Source organism: Lygodium microphyllum, chromosome 5, assembly GCF_053477565.2.
Source record: "Lygodium microphyllum isolate KBCC chromosome 5, Lygodium_microphyllum_v1.1.10, whole genome shotgun sequence".
Lineage (NCBI taxonomy): Eukaryota > Viridiplantae > Streptophyta > Polypodiopsida > Schizaeales > Lygodiaceae > Lygodium > Lygodium microphyllum.
The window spans coordinates 37,038,544-37,062,720 of record NC_141139.1 but is presented as its reverse complement, the minus strand read 5'-3'; the positions used below and the strand labels follow the sequence as shown (position 1 = coordinate 37,062,720).

The following is a 24,177-nucleotide window of genomic DNA, read 5'->3' as shown; positions in this document are numbered from 1 at the left end:
ACCTTATTGGAACACGTGCCCGTAAATTCGGCAGGTTCCCGGCAGACATCTGCCGCTAATTCCGCCAGGGTCCGATAGGTATAGTAGCTGCTGATTGTCGGATGGAGACCCACATGCGGTGGAGGTGGAGGTGGAGGTGGAGGTGGAGGTGTATGTGTGTGTGTCTCTGTCTCTGTCTGCCTGTCTGTCTCTCTTTGTGCATGTCGAGCAATGGTAGCTAGCATGGTTAGATGGGTGTGATGGTGCAATGGGAAGATATAGGCTGCTGTGTTATGGTGACAACACCGACTTGGCTGGACTCTGTGTTCATGTTGAACCACACTCTCTCTCTCTCTCTCTCTCTCTCTCTCTCTCTCTCTCTCTCGCGGAGCGATGGCGGCTAGCGTGGTCAAACGGTTGTGATGGTGCGACGAGAAGATATAGGCTGTTGCGTGTACAGATCCGAGTCTCTTCCAAGAACACGACGGTTGTTAAACAATGCACAAAGACGCATTCTCTGACATCCCGCACTGCCTGCATTACATCCCTATACATTTCTCACCGTCTACAAAGGAGGAAGACATCGAGCCCGCTTCTTATACATTTCCACCTCTTAGGGTGCCGCCATGAAGTAGGGTAGGCGGCTGCAGTACTAGCAACCACCAAGCAGTGATCGTAGAAGTAATAGCTACCTCTCCAACAAGTAATAACTGCCCTCATTGAGCCAGGTGGTGTTGTCAATAATAGCATTGTCAACAGCAGCAATAGCAGGCGCCACCACTCATCGGGATCTCCTGTGAGTGCCCCAACCCTCTCTCCATAGCTTCTGCCATACCCGCTAATAAACTCTGACAAATCCCCCCCTCTCTCTTAGCGTGCCCTATATAGGAGGGGAGAGGTGCAGCACTGTTGAGAGGGTGTAGAATTGCAGCTGTTCAGAAGGTGCTCAGAGGAAGGAAGGATGCTGTTCAAGGTGCAATGTGGAAGGAGCTTGCACAGCCTCTCAATTTTGTTTGCTGAGTTAGTTGCACTGGCGGCGATACCAACCTGCAAAGTGTTATACGAAACGAATGCTTTTTTGAGCAAATGGTGGCTTGGCTAATAAAAAGAAATTATGAGTGCCCATCGACATTCAATCAACCCATATACTGATCTATAATACTTCAATTAGATTAGAATATTCTATTAATATACACCAGATAATATGACTTGATATATATACACGATATCTTAAATTTTATCAGATTCAACAGTAATAATTAATATAGTGTTATTATTTCTACTGATTTAGACTTTATAGGTAACTAAAAAATCAATACTTGTTTATTGATGTTCAATATATTGTGTGTTAACATTAAATCAATATATTAATAATATACTTATGTTTAACACTTTGGCATAATTAATGATAATATCCGCCCACTGGCTCGATATCACACATGCCCACTTGCCCAAAAGGGGGTCTCACAAACCTGCTTGCGATCACACCTACACGCCATCAAGCTCCACAACAAACAATTGATCTTAGAGTACATTTCTCTGAACTGTGAATCTCTCACTTCATGTGTCGGCACTATGATTGGTGGAATACTCTTTTCTCTTTCCTTCATTGTATTTCTAGCCAAAGATACTTCCATGCTTTTGTAAATTCTACCAATCTATGTTTCAATAGCTTCACAATGACCAACATTTCGCATCCTTGCAGAACCATCAATCCACGGTTGCTCAACAAAAACTCAAGGATCCTCAACTTCATTGAAACACTATTTTGTATTATGGCAACATTTCATATCTTTATAAAGAACCCCCCTACCATAAGCTCGCCCTCTTTTCTTCTCTGATTCTATTCCATCCTTTATGTAAAGCTAATGTGGCTATTTAATGAAACCATTTTAATTGTTTGCCATGTGATAATTGGACTTACATAATGAGTACTTAAATAAATGTATATATATTCTACTAATCAAATGTAAGTTGAGAGAGAGAGAGAGAGAGAGAGAGAGAGAGAGAGAGAGAGAGAGAGAGAGATGTTACACAAGCAGAAGAATCAACTGCACATTCACTTTGCAGTTGAAGCCAAGGCATTGGCCAAAGAGAGCATTGCTAAATTTTTGTTAGCAAAGCAAGGTATGCAAGTCATAGAAATCATGTCACTCATGCTTAACAAGATATGGTGCAACCATATCATACTTGCACCATAATTAGCTAATATGGACATTTAGGATACAATGCAACATGGTTTAAGATTGTGGCCCAACACCCAAAGAGTTCAAGTTAAGAAACATGCAAGATCTTGGAATCTTGCAAGTTCCAAGAAAACTTAAGGATTCAGAAATGCATAAAGCTGGCAGATGTTGTACATGTGCCTACAAACCAAAATGGCTATGTTTTTTGGCCTACAAGCAAGCCTCTAATGTGAATTGAAATGTGGGTTTAATGTTTTAAGAGTGAGTTACTCAGTTGCATTGCATGATTGGTTCAATTGTTTGTTCTTTGTATCAATTGGCTCAACAACCTAGCACAACACTAGGACTCATCTCTTATTACTCAATATGGCTTCCTTTGGAAGGTTCAAGTGATGTCCAATCATTCATCTTAACCTTTAGTTGCAACATATAGTCCTAGTCTCTGACTAACCATCCATGACCTCAATGTATGCATGAATAGGTATGAATGAGCCCTTATGGCTCATAGACATATGGTAAACATGACTTGAAAAGCCATCGTACATGGTTGTGCGTACAAGAAAATGATGAATGAGGTTGTCTTGCTCTCTACATACTTCATTGTTTGTAATTTTTTGTTTCTTATTAGTCACGATGGACATGCAATGTGTTCAATGAACTAAGCTGGAGATTTTGAAGATCACATCTAATTTATCATTATCCTACAACCAAGTACATGCTCTCTCTCTCTCTCTCACACACACACACATTTTGTTGTGCTCTCTCATGAGATAAAGTGCCATATTACTAACTATCATGATCGTAGATCTATAGTAGTATGGTACACTTTTAATAGTATCAACATTTTAGGTCTAACTTATATGACTTTTTCTTTCTTTTGTTTAAGTGATATGTATTGGAATCATGGCATTGTATCTATTGGGTCACATGGGCCACTCTAATGTCCTTGGATATGTTCATCTCTATCTCTCTTTTTGTGATAAGCAATTACATCATAACAAATGTCTAAGAAAGTCCAAAAATCACATGACTAAGAGGGCACAAAAGTCACAACAAAGAAGCAACAAAAATTGGCATAAGATCCAACTAGGAGACCCTTTAGCTTAGCAACATGTCTCTTAACGCCAAAGTGGAGTCAAACACAAGCACTTCAAGAAACCCCATTACATCAACTACCCCAAATTTTAAGAAAAGGAAAATACAATCTTCATTTATAGTTGTGTTAGAATGGGATATTTGGACCTAGCAAAGACCCAATCAAAAGGGCATAGTAGCATGCCAACCACAACCCTTCAAATATCAAACAAAAGGATCCAAATTTTCCAAGCTAAAGGGCATAAGAATTGGTGTGTCAAGAGGATTCCACATTAATGAAATAGTAGAAATTTCTTCTCTCTCTCTCTCTCTCTCTACTTTGATTGCACCTTTCTCTTTTTCTTTTGCAAGTCCTACTGTTTCCACTTTGATATAAACATTTAACACAAGCTTTGCTTAGTTAAGACCATACTCAACCTACTAATCACAATTAGGCTCTTTCTCATACATTTAGAAAGGAATCTCAAATCTTGCACGTTATAAGCTATATTAAAATCAAAAACATTAAGGCATACAAGTGCATTGATTGTCTTACACTTTATAGTATTCAACCCAAGCAAAAGAAAAATAAGCATTTTAATTTGAAACTTGGTTTAAGGTAGCCAATAGCACAAAGAACCTAGTCTCATAAAACGCCCCCCTTTCTCATCTATCTCAATTGTGTTGTTGACAATTATGTAGAAAGCCTTTGTGAGCCTCAAGTTCCTGAATATTGAAAGTTGGGCATTTCAAACATCTAACAAAGGTCTTACAAAATACAGCTATAATGGCAAGCCATCTTTCCCCATATATTATGAGAGACTAACATAATATTTTCACTTATTTAAGCCCCACCCAAGACGTCCTTGAAGGGTCTTCCCTTTTTAATGCAAATCCCATCTTGCCTAGTCTCACTTTATTTGACAGCAATAAGCTCGAGTTTAAAAAAACTTCTTATGAATCTGGACCATCTACTTCTTTGTTGAAGGTGTCAGCTAAGATTTGCAGGTTTTAATATATATTTAAGTGTGTTCTAAAACGTTGCTACCTTTTTTATTTGCTTTAAAGTTAATTGCCCTCTCCAGGCACCTTCTGAGAGTGCATCAGTGAGTGATTGAATTTCTAATTATCCTTTAGTCAGGCAAGGCAGTGTGCACAAAATATAGATCGTCTCTTCTTGCTTGACTTGAACAAACCAGTAAAAGCAATTGAGATTCATGAAATGCAGTCAGCTGCAACAACCCTTGTTGCCAGTGACTTTGGCACATGGGCCCCTTCTATTATGTAGAACAAGTTGGCAATAGTTTTGACACAAATATTGAGGTTAATGAGTTTGCTCTCAGGAGTTACATTTATAGTGAATTCTTTGATTCAGCTAGACAAATTCTGTGCTGCCTAGGCATCTATGTTACATGTGATCAAGTCAAGTTCCTAACAATTTATTCAAGGCCGTACCATGTATGTAGATAGGGACAAAAGGTTTCAATGGCTGCATGCAAGCATTAGGATTGAAACCATGTCAATGCTTAACTTTCTTCAATACTGCTCGGAGGTGTGGTTGCAAGGATTGTGTTTGAGTTGCCATGGACACAGTATATTCCATTTCATCACCTACCACTTTGAATAATCTGCTAATGCCTTTTACCTTCAGCAGTCAAACACAATATCAGCTGTAGAAAATATGAAGAAACGAAACTGGTCGATGTACTTTGCAATTTAACAAAGTACCAGAAATAACATAGGCTTCCATATTTCATTAAAGAAGAAAGACATATCTAACCTTGGATGCATTGGCCACAATCTCACTATCAAGAACTATAGTTTGTTCTTCAGCATTGAAACTACCCTTCTGACATGCAAAAAGATCAGCTACTGGTCATCCACAGAAATAGAGAACTAGATAAGAGAAAAGGAAAAATCTCAACTGCAAAGACCAAAGCATGAAAACCCTTCATCTAACTATGAAAAGATGTGGGAATAGCCCAGCTGTCAATCATTCAAAACCGATTTCTATCAAATGCCAGCAACTCCAGGATGATATTAGAAGGACCTGAACTTCGGCCAGCCCAGTACTTTGAGCAATGATAACTTCGATTGATCCATCAAGCTTGGGTCTCCAATAGCCACTCTCTGCATGCATCGGCTCTCCAGATGCCAACTTCCATGTTTTTTGAGAATATGCCATCGCTGGCTATGACAAGAATGGTCCATGGTTAGCTTTGTGCCAGGAAAAGAAGCCTAGGTGAAGGACTGGGGCAAGAGGGGTTACTTCCGTAAACAGACTCACTATCTCCTTAAAAGTTAAACAGGTGATGCCTCTACATACAAACAAATCAGGTGCCCAAACAAGTTGATTGTAAAAACACAAGAATTTTGCAACTTGTGTGGCCTAATTTCACATTATAAAATAACATTAGAATACATGACATTAAGGTAAGAATAGGAAACAGGAAAGCTATGTTACAGCAAACATAGAGGTGAACTGCATATAAAATACAAAATTCTAATATTACTCAACTTCAAAAAGCACATAGGTTTATTGGCATCCACATTGTAAACACACACAACTGTCGAGAAAAGTGATGGGATGGTATGCACTCATATCCTATTGAAGAGAGTCGGATTTGCAGTGAGAAACACTAAGTGCACGGTAAACACTGAAAGAAGAAAATTCAGAAACTCAAAAGAAGAAGATGATGAATGACAAAACACTAAATCATGCTGAAAAAATCAAGCTGATACAATGGAGCAAAAGCTTGAAGATGACTGCACTGTCCTAGCTGATCAAGTGGCAGCATCTATAGGGAACCTACATAGTGAAATGAGCGAAACACAGCCCACCAGGCAATAGGGTATCGAAGGTAAATGCTGAATGGTGAAGGGACAGCTGTAGAGGGAGTGAGACACAGTCCTCACATGACTAGAACTCACGCATATCAGGGTTAGACTCGCACACAGAAAGGATTGATGCCTTGAAGTGTGGGCTAGATCCACCAGAACAGACAGTTACAATCAACAAGATGGCATGATCATGAAATGCTTGTATAATGTGCATGTGTGGGCTGAAAGCTTGAAAAGCACATTTCTTTGCATAGGAAAGTCACATGAAGATTCTGATACCGTTTTTGCGATGTACACGGAAAAAGCTTTCATATGACACCCATATTGGGGGGGGTCCCTAAATTCTAGGAAATCCCTAAATTTTAGGAGGACCCTAAATTTTAGGAGCCTCGAATTAGCCTAAAAATGCTAGTCCTAAAAAATAGGGATGTCATTCTAAAAATAATAAGTTCTGTACTCTGACTGTGCTTACTAAATTTGGTTGTTTCTATGCTTAACAGTATTCAGCCCAAAAAGGAAGGCCATAGAGAAGAGACAAGTGTCAAGACACTTGTCTGTGTCAGAGTACAGAACTTATTATTTTTAGAATGACATCCCTATTTTTTAGGACTAGCATTTTTAGGCTAATTCGAGGCTCCTAAAATTTAGGGTCCTCCTAAAATTTAGGGATTTCCTAGAATTTAGGGATCCCCCCCCCAATATGGGTGTCATATGAAAGCTTTTTCCGTGTACATCGCAAAAACGGTATCAGAATCTTCATGTGACTTTCCTATGCAAAGAAATGTGCTTTTCAAGCTTTTAGCCCACACATGCACACTATACAAGCATTTCATGATCATGCCATCTTGTTGATTGTAACTGTCTGTTCTAGTGGATCTAGTCCACACTTCAAGGCATCAATCCTTTCTGTGTGCGAGTCTAACCCTGATATGCATGAGTTCTAGTCACAGGCGCCCAATCGGGCCATATAGGTGGAAGTGTGAACTATCTTTTCTCTAACCCACTGCGTGGGTCCACCATAACCTGTGACCACTTATCAGTGGCCAGCTCCAATGCACTTTTCTTTATATCTAATTAGGACAAAGGTAATAAATCATTATATAGACAAATTAATGAAAAAGGATACAAATTCTGTTTCTATAGAGTTGTGACATGATGTGAGTGGTATAAGGTGCCAAGCAGCAGACTACACAGGATCGTCCACCAACTGAGATGTCTTTCAAGTAGGGGTGTAGACTCTAGAGAATAGTGAAGGCGCTAAGGAATAGAGTGGAGATTGATAGAATGATCTAATAGAAAGAGTGAATGGATGAATGAATGGCGATGTGTATAATGGGAAGAGTTAGTGCCCTATTTATAGGCACATGCAGTCTCAAGTGGTGCTCCATAGTGCAAGCACCCAGCCCTTTTTGGGGCTACAAATGTGAGATTGGAATGAATTAATGAAACAAGTAGCAGTTAATGAATGGGTATCTCAACAACAACATGATGCTTGACAAAATTTTCTACTTATACTTCTCTTTCCTTGCTGTATGATATGCAAGCACAATACACAATACCTTTGTTGGCCCAAGCGTGGAGCAATTGCGTAATTAATTTAATGGAAAATGAATGAGAATGAAAGAATTAATCAATGCACAATGATATTCAATTCAAATGAGAAATAATATATTAATGAGAGAGAGTACAACGCTTAGGCGATCACACTGAATAATGCCACACTTGTGTGCTAATGAGGTAGGAAGTGTCTTTTTATAATAAGATAAAACCCTACGGCTTAACCGTCACAAGAAACCATAAAATAAACCCTAACCCTAGTGTCACTTAGTCCCTAGGACACTAGAAGCAAAGCATCAATGTGTAGCCCATGAAATGCCCAATAAACCCCCCTCCATGAAATGGGCATACTGATCTAGGAACAATAACAAAATCCTAGAAAAACAATACATGTAGTCATGGTTGCACATGTTCATCCTAATGGATAAAGTGACCTATGACAATACAATGAAAAATAGATTATGTTTTAAAAGGTATCATGAGTGGAAATAGCTGAATAGCTCGAAACTCTAATGAAGGAATAGCCTTCATAAAAAGATTTGTCAAAATGTCTTTTGAATAACTAGCCCAATCACAATCCACAAATCCATGTGTAAGTGAAGAAATACCCTTGAAGAAAAGGCTTAAATCCTTGATGTCCTTGAGGTAAGTGTGAAGACACTCTTCACAGTTTACCAATGATTCACAAAAAGGGTGACAGTTATGATGCTTGATTGGGCAGCTGAATGGGAATATGCCCCTCTCAATGGTGACAAATTGGGAAGCCATAGGTGGATGAAGAAGAACAACATAAATGACAGCAAGTGGTTGCTGGAAATAATGCTGCAATGCTGCAATTTGGACAGCATTGATCCCAATAATAAGCAAATCATCAATATATGGAATAAAAATCAGTAAATCTGAAATATGTGGCACTAAAGGAACGTGTATCATAAAAACATCACTCGCTGAAGGACCATGATCAAGAGAAATTTCAGCATGTTATTGATCATAAGTATCAAGACAATAAAGTCTTGATGTGAGAGTGCTGGTCAATACAATAGAAGAAGTTACCCAATCATCATAAACTGAACTAAGAGCCATCAAAGAGGACACCTAAGCTCGAAGTAATAATGGTTGAGATGGAAAGGAGGTTCTTCTTAATACCTAGCACATAGAAAACATTCTGTAACATCATGGAAGTGCCAAAAATAGTATTAGCTTGCACAGTACCAATGCCTTCAATTGCATAAGAGGCATTGTTGGCACACATGACTATGCCCCCCTTAGATATGTGAGAAATGGATGAGAATAATTCTCGACAAGAAGTGATATGTTTAGAAGCACCACTATTGAAATACCAAGTAGAAGCCGCATCAATGATAAGAGAACAAACATCATTGTATAGAAGGATTATATTGACATTCTATGAAGGAGGTACATTCCTTGTGCTTGGTGAGGTTGGCGGTCTCATCAGTGATAACAAGACCGGACTCCTTGTTCTTCTCCGATGCAATGTGCTTATGACGTTCAGTGATGTCATGCCCCATCTTTCAATGATAATCGCACCTCTTGGTTTGTTGGATGTACCATTGGACGGATGGAAAGATACTAGAACGGCATGGGAAGGTATCTTGGAGGAATTAGTTGATGAAGAATTTGAATGACCGGCATGGATATTTGCTGGTTTTTGACCAGCATGCTAGTACTTGATTTTGACCTTTATCACAATGGTGGGTAGAAAAGGCTTGTTCAACAGCATGGTAGCATTGCGGTTGAGTGGCCTTTTTTCTTCCTACAACAAAAGAGTCACAAGCTGATCAAAACTATAGGTAACTTGATTACCCATAGTTACTAACCGCAAGGTGGTAGCAAAGCCTTGATATGACTCTGGTAGACCATTAAAAGCAATGGAAAAAAGCTGATTATCTAGGACCTCTTCATCAATATATGATAATTGTTCAATAAGATCTTTGATGCCGGTGAGATAGACATCCATGTTACCTCCTTCCATGCAAATGTCTTCCAGTTGCTTACGTAGGTAAGCAATGCGCACTTCATTGTACACTTGATATAATGATGCAATTTTTGTCCATGAATCCTAGGCTACCTTGCATGATCTGATGTGTAAAGATACCTCTTTTTACCGATAAAGCAATTAGGGCATGTGCTTGGGCATCACGACCATCCCATTGAATCTGGTCTTGAATGGGAGGTATTGTCGAAGAAGAAGATCATTCGGCATCATGAGAGCCACCTCATGATGTGGAGGCTCAAGGTGGTGCCAACATTGGAGAGGCTAGCCTTTACTCAGTGCCATTGACAATATGCCTTAGATTCTTCACGACAAAAACATATCGCATCATGTATGCCCACATTGGGTAATTGTTGTTGTCGAGCTTGTCGTCGACGCCAAGCATGCCCAACAAATCATTATTATTATTGGCCATGAGTGAAAATCAGCAATAAAATAATATTTTCCAAGGAAAAAAAGAGAAAATAGATGCTTGAATAATAATAATAATAATAATAATATGCTGAAATCAAAAACTAGTGGATGAGACACTCTAATAATGCGGACAGCAATAGAATTTGAATAGATTCACTCGATAAATGCGCCAAATAATATAATTTGTCTTCAATCTTGAGGAAGATGGGCACCAATTGTCCTATAGAGGATACCTCCAATGCGCAACAATCAAAGGAGATGATTTAAAGCAAGAGTCCCAACTTTTGGCAGCCCAATGATGAAGAAGCGTGAAGACAATGTCAAGAGGGGTAGCTCGTATACCGAAGAAGATAAATTGGGAAAAATGCCCAATTTTTTTCCAAAAATTGAAGATAAATTAAAGAAATTGGATAAAATTATTACCCCATTACTATCGAATGCCATGCCTCAAGCTGATTCCTCAAGCTGATTTGGGCCTCAATTTTGATGAATTTCAAAAAGCTCCAAATTTTTGGAAGAAATTGGGGTGAAATTTAGCTCAAAGTATAAAAAAGCCTGAATATTATTAGAAATTAAAGAGAAATTCAGAAATTGAAGGAAAATTTGAACAATTTTTGTGAAATTTATATTTGAATGTCACATCTATTGATGAATTGAACCTCAAGGTCGATGAATGCCATATTCTTGAAAAGTTCCAAAAAAAATTTGTGAAATTTGGACCAAATTTGGCCAATTAGGTGAAAAGCCCCAAATTTGTTGATGGCACTACCAAATTTTTTTGATTTGATAACAAATTTGGAATTCTCGATTAAAAGCACGAAAATTTTCTTCCAATTGAAGATAGATTGGGTGCTTTTAGTGAAAATCCCCAAATTTGCCCCAAACTATGCTTGGGCATTGAGAGTGAACAGGGGCTTTGTTGGAATGGAGCAATGATTTTTTTAAATTTACTTTTTTAATGTCATGCTGGAACTGATAGTATATCAATGTGTGAGCCAAGCAAGCAGCATCTACCAAATGACCGGCCTTCGCTGGCTACGTTTGTTGGTATTCAACACACGGAGGCTGTCACCAAGTGGTGATACTTTGTTACAATTGCTATTCTTATTTACTTATATAAATATTTTATTTTTCTTTTCTTTTGTTGTTGTTGCGTTTTACCCCCAAAGTTCTCTTGGAATAAGCTGGGACAAATTGGACTAATGGTTTGTCTGAGCCTTGGGAGCAGTTCCATATTGAATGGGCGCTGAAGAATAGAATGCTAGTGGTTTGGGACAGTGTGCTTAGCCAGTGGAGATGGTGCAAGACAATGAGTCCGGCCAAGACAAAAGATGTACATGTGAGAATGCTCACGGAATAAAAGTCACTGTTTTTATTACCAAATAAATACGCTAGCTATGCTCAATATGTTGTGCAACGTATTTTTTGCCTTATTTGAAAAATACAAGAATTCTTGTATCGCTCATGGATTCCATCTACCGGAAACTAAAGGATTCATTGCAAGAGAGTAAAGTATGGCTGAAAATAGAAGAAATTAACGAGAAGCGTTAGCTTTAGGTAGATTTGCTTCTTGATTTTCGCACATCCCTGGAACCTGTTAGGAAATGTTGTTGAGCGCGCTTGGCTTCATAGCTTCTTTTCAGTTGAATTGAGCCATATTACACTTTTTTTATGTGGTTGCAATTATAAAAGTTGCTCAAAACAACTCGAGGAATGCAAGGGTCACCTTAGGGAGTTACTATTTTTGGACCCCAAAATCTGTTCGTGTCATTATCTTCGTTTTTGCACGAGGATTCTCTGGTCTATGCCGAGGTCAAATTTTGCACCGATCATGGAGAATTTTAGATTGGAAGGTTTAAACGGGAAAATTTGTTACTTGTATGCCATGTAGCACAAATTCCCAAAAGAGAGAGAGAGAGAGAGCATTTTAAAAAAACGTAATAGGCATAAGGGGCAGATCTGAGAATGAAGTTTTGAGGAGCTGAGGGAAATTGCTGCAGTTTCATCAGCTATGAAGAGCACTTCTTCGTCTCTAGCTCATGTACGAAGGTAGAGCTTGCTCCCTCTGATCAACTCTCTCTCTATTCTCAAAGGAAATGCTTTGCATGATGGGCTAATTTCATCGAAGGTACAGTTCTGTGTTTTCTTTGCACTTCTGCTAAAGCAAGAGCCTCACTGTCCAGGTTCAGGAGCAACTGTTGGCTTCTCCAATGCAGGAACTAAAAGAAGTAATGACCATGCCACACAGGAACAAGGTTTTTCAGCTCTAAAGCAAGAGCCTCACTGTCCAGGTTCAAGAGCAACTGTTGGCTTCTCCAATGCAGGAACTAAAAGAAGTAATGACCATGCCACACAGGAACAAGGTTTTTCAGCTCTAATTTAGTCTTGTTCTGGATGTGCTGGATAGTAAGAATATTGCATTCACAGATCTGCAGACTACAATTCTACACATGAATCATTGAGTTTTGGTTACAAAAAATGCTTTCCTAAAAGGGATGTTGTTCTAGACATGCTGGACAATAACAACAATGAATTCAGAGATCTGCAAACTGTAATTCTGCACATGAATCATTGAGTTATGGTTACAGAAAATGCTTTCCTAAAAGGGATGTTGATCTGGTCATGATGTACTGTCCTTATGTAACTGGGATTTACTCAGAAAATATGAAAATCAACTGTTTATAAGTTATGTATTTTGAAACATTTCATTTTTGTAACTTTCCATCTTTTAATTGATAAAGACATACCGAGAGGGACGCCGGTTAATTGAAGGAGCTACCGCTTTATGTGAGTCATAGACCGGTTTCAGAGGCTACCTTGCCGCATTTCGAGATTCCTTTGGGGTACAATGCACTCTCTAACTCAGAAGCTTCCCTTGATCCTAGAGATACAAGAGTTCGAGGTTCAATATTCACAGCATAGTGTGTTTGCTATAAGAGCATTGTATATTTAGTATTCATTCTCTTCATTATTCATTGAGTTCATTGTCTCTAAGTTACCCTAACGCTAACTATGTTCTATGTTTATCAATCTGTGTTTGATCGTATGATTGGTTTTGTGTTTTCTGCGCTTAGAGCATTTCTTCATATGGTATCAGAGCTAGGTACTCTCTAAGAAACCTTGGCCTTTGATCAGAAAGGTCATCTGCAAAAGCAGGAACAACAGTAGGATCGGATGACTTCGAACACATTGACACCACCGCTCCAGTCTCAACAACCAAACATGGACAGAAACAATTAGGAGTCGGCCTCCCCACTTGCTTCTGCCCGATCTGACATGGGCGAAGAACTATTGGACTACCACGAAGTCCACAGACCATATCAGATATCTTCCATTGAGTATAATCACATCCTTATGCATCGGATTTCTACCACTCGGTATAATCACATCCTTATGCATAGGGCTCAACAAGAGGTTGAAGGTAAGCCTGAGTTTTCTCCTTTAGATTCAGTGCACAGAACTAATACTCTTGCAAGACCTTTGGAATCTCCACTATGGACTGGCCATCCACAAGCGGAACCTGGCTTGGATTACAGATCACTTCCACAACCTCTTTTGTCCAATGGCAAGTATAAATCCTATTATTTCAGATTCTATGCTAACTAATTTTGTATTGCCTGTTGGAGTAGAGGATGCTCATTAAGAAGAGACTCTTCAAAACAACCTTTGGTTTCTAAGTAATGAAGAAGACAAATATTTCTTTATGAACTCAAAACTAGATAAGAAGCCAAAAGAAAAACTTGTAAGTATTATTTCCCTTCCTTTTCCTTCAAATGATTTTATTTCTCATGGTTAATTTTGAGTAGGTGCATCTTCATCTAATGCATTTAATGGACAAAAGGAATCTATCATGTTTCCCACAAGAACATCCATCACAAATCCATTTGGACTGCCACCCATCCCTCCCTTTTCTTCTACTACACCTTCCTTTCCACTTCCATTAAGTGCACCATATTGTCCACCACATACCACACTGAGGAGTTTTGCACATTTAGGCACAACCTTTAGGATCTCAACATGCCCGTTTCCAGGCAGTGTACTTGTGATGGAGTCTTGACCTCCCGCACATACACTTTCCAATTGTCCCTTTGGGAGAGCATCCTAGACATACTCGAGCTTGGATCATTTGGTACCCTGATTTGCCTCTATGGCATTACTTAGTGGACCATCCGGTCATTATGTTGTGCCCCAGCCAACATTTGGACAAGGCTATGGTGTCCTAGTGCCTCCACCCCCACCTATGGTATCGTATGAACCTATGTTCATTTCGGTATCTCTGGAGCAATCAACACTCATTGGACATCAACAAACTATTTCTACCTATCTATCTTTACCCCTTCCTCCTTATCTGCCACCACCACACAATCTTATCCTCTGTCTTACCCCACTTATCCCTCTTTACAGACACCTCATGGTTCTAGCTCTGCATCCGCCAAGCATGCATTTTAACAACAAGACTCGTTTCAACGCGCCAAACTACACCTCTTGGTTAAATTTGATAAGGCATATATAGACTCTCAAAACCTATAAGATTTAGTGTAAGGGTTGGAGCCCCAACCTGATCTCGCACTTGTTGCATACAAGGTTGTCCGCTCATGAAAGGCTCGTAATGCCTCTACTATAGTCAAACTTATGTAGGGCTTATTACCTGAGTTTCACTCTCAACTCCAACATTTTAAATTAGCATCAATTTGGATCATGAGCTCCAAAACCTTAAAATCACCAACAAGGATGGCTTGAAAGTCAAGTTGGATGAGTAATGTCATCTCCTCGCTAAGTTCTCAACCACTGGGACTCCTAAGACATCTAAAGATTAGGTTATCTTGTTCCTTAACAACCTGCCAAGAAAATATTTCCATTTTGTGCAACAGGTGATTTCACATCCTCATATATCCACATTTTATGAGTTTGAATGTCAACTGTTGCGTTACACACGATTGTTCTATCAATTTCATAACAAATCCTCAATAGAGGGGGCTCTTGTTGCATCTTCTTAGAGTAGGCAACAAGGCAAGCACAAACAAAACTTGACTCAAAATCAAAATCAAAACAAGGCTAGTGAATCCTAAGGAACCACTCAATCTACTCTTAAACCTAGATGGCACAATGTACCTAAGAAGAATAGGTATTGTTAACATTGTCAAAAGGCTTGTCATTATGACAACAAGTGTCGATCTAAGGCAAGAGGCACACAACCAAAATCCAAGAATCAAACTCTTGCACCCCAATTGGGTAACCCCTAGCAGGGGGAGCAAGGTGGTGGCAAGCCGCAGCAAGGGTAGTGGCGAGGCCAGAACTGCACTACCACTAGTTCGCCATCACAATCGACAAACTACTCAACTCTAGAGAGTTTGTTTGACCCATCTGCAAAGGCTTATATCATCTATACCTGTAGAGGCTCACTTGTCATAGCTGAGCACCTTACCACCTATTTGGCTTGTGGACAGTGCAGCTACCCATCACATGACTCCTATAGCAAACATTTTCATTTCCTAAGCCCTTGCAACCGAGAGTATTTGTATAAGAAACAACTCCTCTATCAAGATTTAGGCCCAGGGTGCTATCAGTTTTCCCACTTACCAAAGTCTAGATCTCGCTTTGCTAGATGATGTCTATCATGTTCCCCAGCTTGGGGTAAACTTATTGTCTGTTCAACAACTTTGCTAGTTGGGACAAGTAGTTTTCTTCACCATGATCACAGTCAAGATCCTAGAGTCTCAAACTAGTTTAGTGATTGCTAGAGGCAAGGCAAAGCCTAATGGCCTTTACCACATGACGCATTTTCTTACCGAGCCGACTACCGATGATTCAGAGTTCCATCACTTCCAAGCTTTGGTCACCACCCAAGAGCTCATGGACTCTAAGCATCTTAGGTATTTTTACCTAAGACATCTTGGCTACGACTCTCTTTATGAGCTATCGTGTTAGGGGATGGTTGAGGGTCTTCTACGCCTAAAACTATCTCGAGAGATCTATAAAGCATGTCAGTTAGGTAAGCAATATTATACACTCTTTTCTCAGTAGTCAATCACTCGTGCTGCTGAACCCCTTAGGCTCATTCATGTAGATCTTTTTGATCCTATATCCACTACTACCTTGAATGGAGCGTTGAACTTCTTTTTGATAGTGGATGATTTCTCCAGATACATGTGGGTGTACTTCTTAAAGCGCAAGTCAAATGCCTTCACTTATTTTAATGCTTGGGTGTTGCTAATCCATAACCAGACTAGTCATCGTGTGGATACTACGAGGAGTGATTCTAATGGAGAGTTTACCTCCCACGAGTTTTCTAAGTTTCTACAGGAGCCAACTCCCCCACACAAAATGGAGTCATAGAACATAGGAACCAAACAGTCATAACTATGGCACACTCTATGTTGTTCGCAACAGAGCTCCTCGGTGCCTTTGGATTAAGGGTATTAACACTTCTGTGTATATCCTTAACTTAATGTCTGACTGCAACGGTCCCTAAAAAGACTCCATACGAGGCATTATTTGGCTCTCGGCCTATTATTTCTCACTTCAGAGTTTTCGGTAGTCGTACTTATACACACACTCCTCATGACAAGGTAGAAAAACTCACACCACGAGCAAATCTCTTGATCTTTGTGGGCTATTCTTCCAAAGCAAAAGCCTATCATTTGTTCGATCCTCGAACGAACAGATACTATGAGGAGTGATTCTAGCGGAGAATTTACCTCCCATGAGTTTTCTAAGTTTCTACAGGAGCCAACTCCCCCACACAGAATGGGGTCATAGAGCATAGGAACCAAACAGTCATAACTATTACACACTCTATATTGTTTGCAACAGAGCTCCTTGAGCGCCTTTGGATTAAGGGTGTTAACACTTCTATGTATATCCTTAACTAATGTCCGACTGCAACGGTCCCTAAAAAGAATCCATACGAGAAATTATTTGGCTCTCGGCCTATTATTTCTCACTTCACAGTTTTCGGTAGTTGTACTTATACACACACTCCTCATGACAAGATAGAAAAGCTCACACCATAAGCAGATCTCTTGATTTTTGTGGGCTATTCTTCCAAAGCGAACGCCTATCATTTGTTCGATCCTCGAATGAACAAGGTGTTTGTTCAAAGGAATATTGTCTTTGATGAGAGAGACATAGTGCAATCCTCTAAGATGGACTCTTCCTCCTCACCTCCGCTCACATCATTTGAGATCATGCCTACTGAGCCAAGTCTCTTGACCACTCCTAACCTTCCTGTAGATACTTCAGCTTCCATGCCTTCTTTGCAAAACCCATTACATCACTAGTATCAGCAAACCATGCGGGATTCGAGGATCCTTCCACTAGATTACACTCCGGAGGGTCCTAGAAGGTCTACTTAGCTTGCCCCTCAAGCTTCAAATGCATTGTTATTTACAGATAATCACATTGCACATTCTGAACCGAACAATTGGCAGGAGGCTCTCCACAACCCTTTGTGGCATGAACCATGGAGAAGAAACTTGATAGTATTGATCGAAATAAGACTAGGACATTGGTGGATTGTCCTCATCACAAGCCAAGCATCGAAACGAAGTGGATTTTTAGGACCAAGCTAAAGGCCGATGGTACTTTAGATAAATACAAGGAGTGCCTTGTAGTGCAAGTTTTAGGCAAATGCACAAGCATTGACTGTGCAAAAACCTTCGCACCTACCACTCGATTGACATTATTTCGTTCGTTAGCTATGCTCGCCACTCACCATGGTTGGCCAATCTATCAAATGGACGTCAAAAGTGCATTTCTAAACTGTTATTTCGATGAAGACGTCTATGTGGGGCAGCCTCTCGACTTTTCTTCCACTGACTAGACAACCAAGGTATTTCGCTTATGGAAAGCACTATATGGGCTAAAGCAAGTGCCAAGCTCTTGGTACCATAGAATGGACGAGTTCTTATAGACACAAAGATATCATTTTATCCCCATGATCCGAATCTATATGTGTACACCACTAGCGCGGGGGTCAGCCATATCCTGTTGTACGTTGATAATATATTACTCACTAGCCAAATTCTATAGCTATCGCATAAATTAAGGCAAAGCTTTGCTCTACATTCGAGATGACAGTTTGTTGTCTTATTCCTTGGGGATGGAGATTATTAGATCCAAGGGAAGTATCTTATTGTCACAGCAAAAGTGCGCCCTTCAGCTGGTGGAACAGTATTGCACTAATCAAACACTGCCAGTGACCACACCTCTAGATCCCACTATCCATCTGCACAAGGATAACTCAAATCAATCTTTGGTGCTCATACCTATCATTTTATTGTAGGAAAATTACTCTGATTAATTCATACTAGGCCAAATCTTGCATACTCGGTTAGTTTGCTTAGTCAATATTTTAATGCACCTAGAATGTCTCATTGGATTACTTGTCTTCATATGTTAAGATATTTAAGGTGTATCTATAATTATGGACTAACTTATGGTAATGGTTTATGCTTGTAGGGCTACACTGATTTTGACTGGGCGGCAGATCCTGACACCCAATGTTCCCATGGCGGCTATCTCTTCACCTTGGGCATGACACACCACTCTTGGGCTAGCTATAAGCAAGAGAGAGTGGCGGCTTCCATGGCCAAGCCAAAGTATCGAGCTCTCTTCAATGGTACTATGAAGGTCATCTATCTGAGAAACTTGTTGAGCGAGTCATCTATAGTTGTCTACTGCCACAACCACCATGCCATCGCCCTTGTGAACAATCCTTTTATCACCCCTGGAACACGGCCCTTGGTGGTTCATTTTCATTTCACCAAAGAGCAAGTTGAGCTAGACAACATTTGCCTAGAGTTTGTACCATCCAATGACAATTTTGCAAATATTTTGACCAAGGCAATCAACAAGTTAGTTCTACAATACCTTCTACCACAGATTGGCTTGGGTACACCCTCTACTTCTTTCGATTGATGGGGAGAGGGTGCTTCCCTTTTACTTCTTCTTCCAGTTTGAGAGGGGACAGTTTTCTTCTCTTGATAGTGACAATGATAATGCTTATAGTTTTTCACTCTTAGACATTTATTCACTTTGCATAGTACATTATGGACATTTGTAACTTCATTTGCATCGTCAAGATTATATGATTGTAAAAGGGCACTTCAACAAGTGAATAATTCCTGAATGAGGGCACCATCTAAGTGGCACTCTTGCATCGCATTCTGCATAAGCATGAAAACTTACATCTTCTTTTGCATTGCTCCATATCCATCATGGAGCTTTACCCTTGAGCCTCCATAGCCTGCTAGCCACATACAAGCTCCATACCTAACAGTGAACAAAGTTGAAAGATACTTGCAATCACTGCTACTCCAATGCTCGTCTTGCAGCTCTACCACATTCACTTGCCATTGGTGATGAAAGAAGCTAAACAAGAAGTTGAAGTATAAAAAAAGAAGGAGACCCCTCACGTGTTTATGCAAAAAGCTTTGCCTATTAGATTGCCTTGTCGATACTTCTTTGCTCGTTGAACTGAATACCACACCAATTGCCTCTTTTGCCCACAATCTAAGTTGTCTAAATTGTCCAATGCCCAGGGATCGCCCCATCTACTCGTTGAACTGAACGATCTATTGCATCCCTACTCTAACACCTATCTCTTGCAAATGTCTGGAACAAGCAAGTGGATCAATCAACACTTTCGTACTTATCTGGCCACATATGCCTATCATGGAACTACCAACACTAGGGCTCATCATACCTGTCACAGTGAGTTGTCTCATCACACATCTGCCCCAAAAATAAGGTTTTAAATAAAACCTTAGTTCATTAAAGGCTTAAATTTTATTCAAGGGATTGTTCACATGAAGTTGAAATTTTCAACTTTTAAGTCGAAAATTCACAATTTCGCTCAGTAAAATTTGGGCTTTTAATAGCAACCATCAAATATCACTTCAAATCACTTGGATTTATCCAAATCTTGTCCCCATTTTTTCCCCTCAAAATTTCTTGAAAATTTTATCACAAAATTTTTGGCTCTTTCAATATGAGCCTTCTTCATGGCATCAACCATCAAGATGTCAAGATATGGCATCACCATCAAAAAATTATTGGTATCGGCTTCTCCATTTTGGAAGACCAAGATTCAACTCACACTTATGACAGAAGGTATATGGAGGGTTATATCCACTAATGAGATAGAGCACATTCCAAGCGACCCACAACTTCACCAAGAATGGCTCTCTTGGCTATGATGTAGACATACCCCAAGGTTTGCAAAAGAAAGCACACAGTGTATGAACACAACTATAGTGAACAATGACACTAACACAAAAAGTAAAACTACAAAATAAAGATAAAACCAAATGAATGTCACAATGCTGAAAGGCAAAGCAGTCCAAGAGTTGATGGCCCTCGTGGGAGTGGGCTCAAGGAGGTGTGGGAGAGTATCACCCATCAAGTATAGATCCTGAGTGCAACAACCACTAGTCAGAGAGATGAGGATGTCAATTATGAGAACTAAAATACAAGCAGGCTCAGCCAAAATGCAAGGGCCGAAATGCTCACAGCAGCTCCAATATAGGCTAGGAGGCTAATCACATCCAAACGCAGTAGTAGTAAGAAAGGGGACCAAATCACCGAAGGGCAACAGTGCAGGCAGTCTCAATTAGATCTGGCCGACAGCAACAGATGGCCACAGCAGCTCCTTCACTACTATAATACCTATATTTTGAAGGTTGAAGGTCATCTAACAGCAAGCAACTCCAACCTTTTTTTTGCACTCAAACCCTTGTGTTTTCCTGGCCAAATGGATCATGATCATACTCCTACTGTCATCATCTTAATCTTTTTCCATGCAGTGTTTTACAGCTGCTAACCTACACACATTAGGTGTTGACATTAGCAATTGGCAACTGCATTCAAGAACTACCAACTGCTATGTTTTATACCATTCTTACCTTGCACAGTAGGCAACTTCACTCAACCATCAATTGGCATCATCTAGAGCTCCCCATCATTAGGATACTTTGTGTTTGAATCATCCTGCACAAGCTTCATCATTGTCATTCACCTACCTATTGGGTATCTTCTTTAGCATCCTGTCCCCTAGAGTTGGCATCTATCACCTGCAATAACCCACATCTTCAAACTGCAAGTGTCTTCATTGGAAGCAACTTCATCTTTGACATCAACACTCATTTTCCCAAAGGACTACGTTTCACTCCATTCACAATGCAGATCCCCTCATAGATGCTACTGCCTGGTCAGCTAAGAAGCACAATCATCTTCAACACCATCAACTTGGCTTTGCTCAAATCAATACCGGTCTGTGAGACGTGGAACCCTGAGCCTCTACATCATATCATCATTGTACATGATTCATCATTTCTTTCTTTCTTTGAGTTTTCGATTTTAGTCATTGAATCTATATTTACGACACATACACTATGTTCCTCCTTGAAAACCCTACCATCCCTCCACACCAGGTGCGAACCACTATCAAAGGATCTCAAAACCAACAAGAAAAGCGACCTAACATTTGTAGAAGGCATTTTACTTTTTAGAAGTGTAACATCTTTCATGTAAGTTTGTACCAAACCTTCCATGGGATAGAACCAAAGGAACCAAATGCTAAAGATTAATCATAGGTGAAAGTTAAGCTAAAACAAATTTTGCTTCACGAGGATCAACCCATTCCCAAGGAGATTCACTTCATCAAACTCTATCATAGAGGAGTTGAAATTCTAACATAGCCCCACACGGATCCTATAGATGGTAGAAGAGCCATCTTGTAGACATTGATGACATCATCTCCTATGTTTTCTATTTATTTTTCTTTGTTTTAAGCTGCAATACATACCATGGATCACTTGTACTCACCATTTTGGACGTGTGAGTCATTTTGGCCTGTAGTAGAGATCTCTCCAGCTGACCCTCTCTCTCTCTCTCTCTTTCCTCTCTCTCTCTCTCTCTCTCTCATATCATATCATGGTCTTGCAGCTACAGACATTTGCTAATCTCGCAATTTGCAATGATTGACACAGCACACACAGGTACAAGGAGTTTAACGTCCATGCCCTGTGACATGGCATTCCAAAAGGTAAACGACTCGACATTCAAAGTAGTAATGTGGCGGTATTCTAGAGTATGTTCACGTGTATTCCGAAGAAGCCATTCCCACATCACATGACGCCCCCCTCTTTCCGGGAAATGGGACCCCATTCCAGAGTCCATCCTGTAGCAACAGTCGAATGCATTAAACAACTCCGGCCCCAACCAGGATTTTTGAACTCATTGTGGCTATGTTGTGGTTTAGCATTTCCAGCTTGTGAATTGCTTCCTAACAGATGGTCAATGTTACTGTATAAGACTACCTGCCCCAGGCATCAACACACGACACACTCGTACACACACAAAAGACTGCAAAAAAGGGTTCGCAATTCTGGAGTTCTCACACTGAAGGAGAATAAATGCATACCTTCCCAGAATGCCAGAACTGGACTTCTTCGCCGTACTCGAAGCTTTGAATGGTCGGGAAGCCGCCTTCACCCTGGCCTCGCCATGTCCCAAGCATGAAGGAGAGCGGGGCAAGCGCAGGGTGTAGCGGAGGCGGAGCTGCCATGATACCACACACTCACTCTCGAACTCAATGGCTTTAAGGATGCCCTCGGTATTTCCGTTTTTGTCATAAAACGAGGTTAGCTACTGTCTATATCTATCTATTGGTATGTGGCCAAATGGATCATGGTTATACTCTCTATCATACTCTCTATATATCTATCTATATCTAACCGTTTTTTTTAATTGTTTCTTTACAAGACTTTAAGAACAAAAATACAGAAATTTTCATTATTCAATAGTAGAAAAAACAATTACAATACTTTTTTTGGAGACCGCTCTATTTGGTCCTTTTTGGAGAGTCAAATATTTTGGTTGAAATGTTCTATAAAGGCTCAATTGTGTTTTAGGGTTTATCCTCAACTTTTGCAACCAATTTGACAGGTTTGGCTTGCTTTCTTTGTAGTCTATCTTTTGTATGAAAAAAATAGTGCTTTTCGTGCAACTTTAGTAATCCATTGTGTGTTTGTAGGAAAACACTAGAGTTTGTGTGAAGTCGTGCACAATCAATTCTACTTTAGTATGGTCAACTTTGATTCAAGGTTTGTGCCATCAATACATGTCTTTACATAAGCCTCTCTCTCTCTCTCTCTCTCTCTCTCTCTCTCTCTCTCTCAACATAGCCTACTAAGGGCCATTGCATTTTATAAATATTGAAATGAAGACGGTAGCCTTAAGCCCATAGGGCCTCCCTGCAATAAGATAGATTTACCAAAACACAACATGGCAACCTCAAGCCCATAGGCCCTCCCTACAATAAGATAGATGAGGATGAAAGAAACCAAAGAAGAGGGATGGATTGAATGAAGAGAGGGAAAGAGAGGCCTTTTGATAGGAGGGTAGTGATGGCGTGGAGCTTTGCTACACACATTAGAAGCATGCCCACTCCTCGTACTTGCTAGAAGATCCCTTATTGCTATTGCCAATGTCGATCCCCAATCAATCAAAGCCAAAAAGCTAAATCTTCATGCTATCCTAATGTGTTGCAAAGAGATTATGCTTCTTATATTCAAATCACACTATTTTAGCTGTGTCCCCCAACTCCCCCACTAGTCATCATCTCCATGTCCCCACTCCCCCATTAATAAATCTATATACTATAGATATAAATCTATATATTTGTTTATTTATTTATTTATATTTAATGATAATTACATGTATTTATTTATGTATTTATCAATAAAATTCAAACCCAAGCCATCCCATTGAGGAAGCCAAGCATCTATACTTCTACATAAAGATATCAATGGTAAAAATAAATAGCATGAAACAAACCTATTGAAGTTAAATAAGGGACATGGTAATGTAGGATTGCAAATAAAGAAAAAATTGACATTATCTGTGTCAAGTTGTATGTTTCTCTCCCTTTTAATTTCATAACATATGCTTTTATGTGTGATGCATTTAATTTCTTTTTGGTGTAAAGTTGTCATTAGATGTGTAAATTTGTATATTTCTCTCCCTTTTATTTTTGTAGCATGTGTTTTTATGTGTGATGCATTTAATCTCTCTTGGTAGAAATCCCAAGGTACATCTCCTTTGTTTATG

At 39.7% G+C, this 24,177-nt stretch overlaps 1 protein-coding gene across 2 annotated transcripts; it reads right to left on the bottom strand.

Moving 5' to 3' along the window:
* Positions 1–4,453: 4,453 nt before the first annotated feature.
* On the bottom strand, positions 4,454–22,744 carry LOC148035696 (nitrobindin heme-binding domain protein). 2 transcript variants are annotated; one of them, XM_087678992.1, is made up of 4 exons: positions 22,490–22,744; positions 5,290–5,430; positions 5,020–5,085; positions 4,454–4,884 (listed from the first exon to the last, which is right to left on the bottom strand). In XM_087678992.1, exons 1-4 carry the CDS (start codon positions 22,631–22,633, stop codon positions 4,759–4,761), a joined length of 477 nt encoding a protein of 158 aa, XP_087535118.1. In that variant the 5' UTR covers positions 22,634–22,744; the 3' UTR covers positions 4,454–4,758. The 2 variants fall into 2 exon arrangements, with proteins under 2 accessions (XP_087535118.1, XP_087535117.1); XM_087678991.1 differs by having other exon boundaries at positions 5,020–5,088; positions 22,490–22,742.
* Between the last annotated feature and the right edge of the window lie 1,433 nt (positions 22,745–24,177).

What these genes read in the sequence shown, in the direction of transcription:
- LOC148035696 (XM_087678991.1), bottom strand. Translation starts at nt 22,633, where the DNA reads ATGGCAGCTCCGCCTCCGCTACACCCTGCGCTTGCCCCGCTCTCCTTC. An exon ending in AGTTCTGGCATTCTGGGAAG is followed by an intron (nt 5,431 to 22,489) that starts GTATGCATTTAT and finishes TTCTTGTCATAG; the next exon opens with CCAGCGATGGCATATTCTCA. An exon ending in CTGGGCTGGCCGAAGTTCAG is followed by an intron (nt 5,089 to 5,289) that starts GTCCTTCTAATA and finishes TTTGCATGTCAG; the next exon opens with AAGGGTAGTTTCAATGCTGA.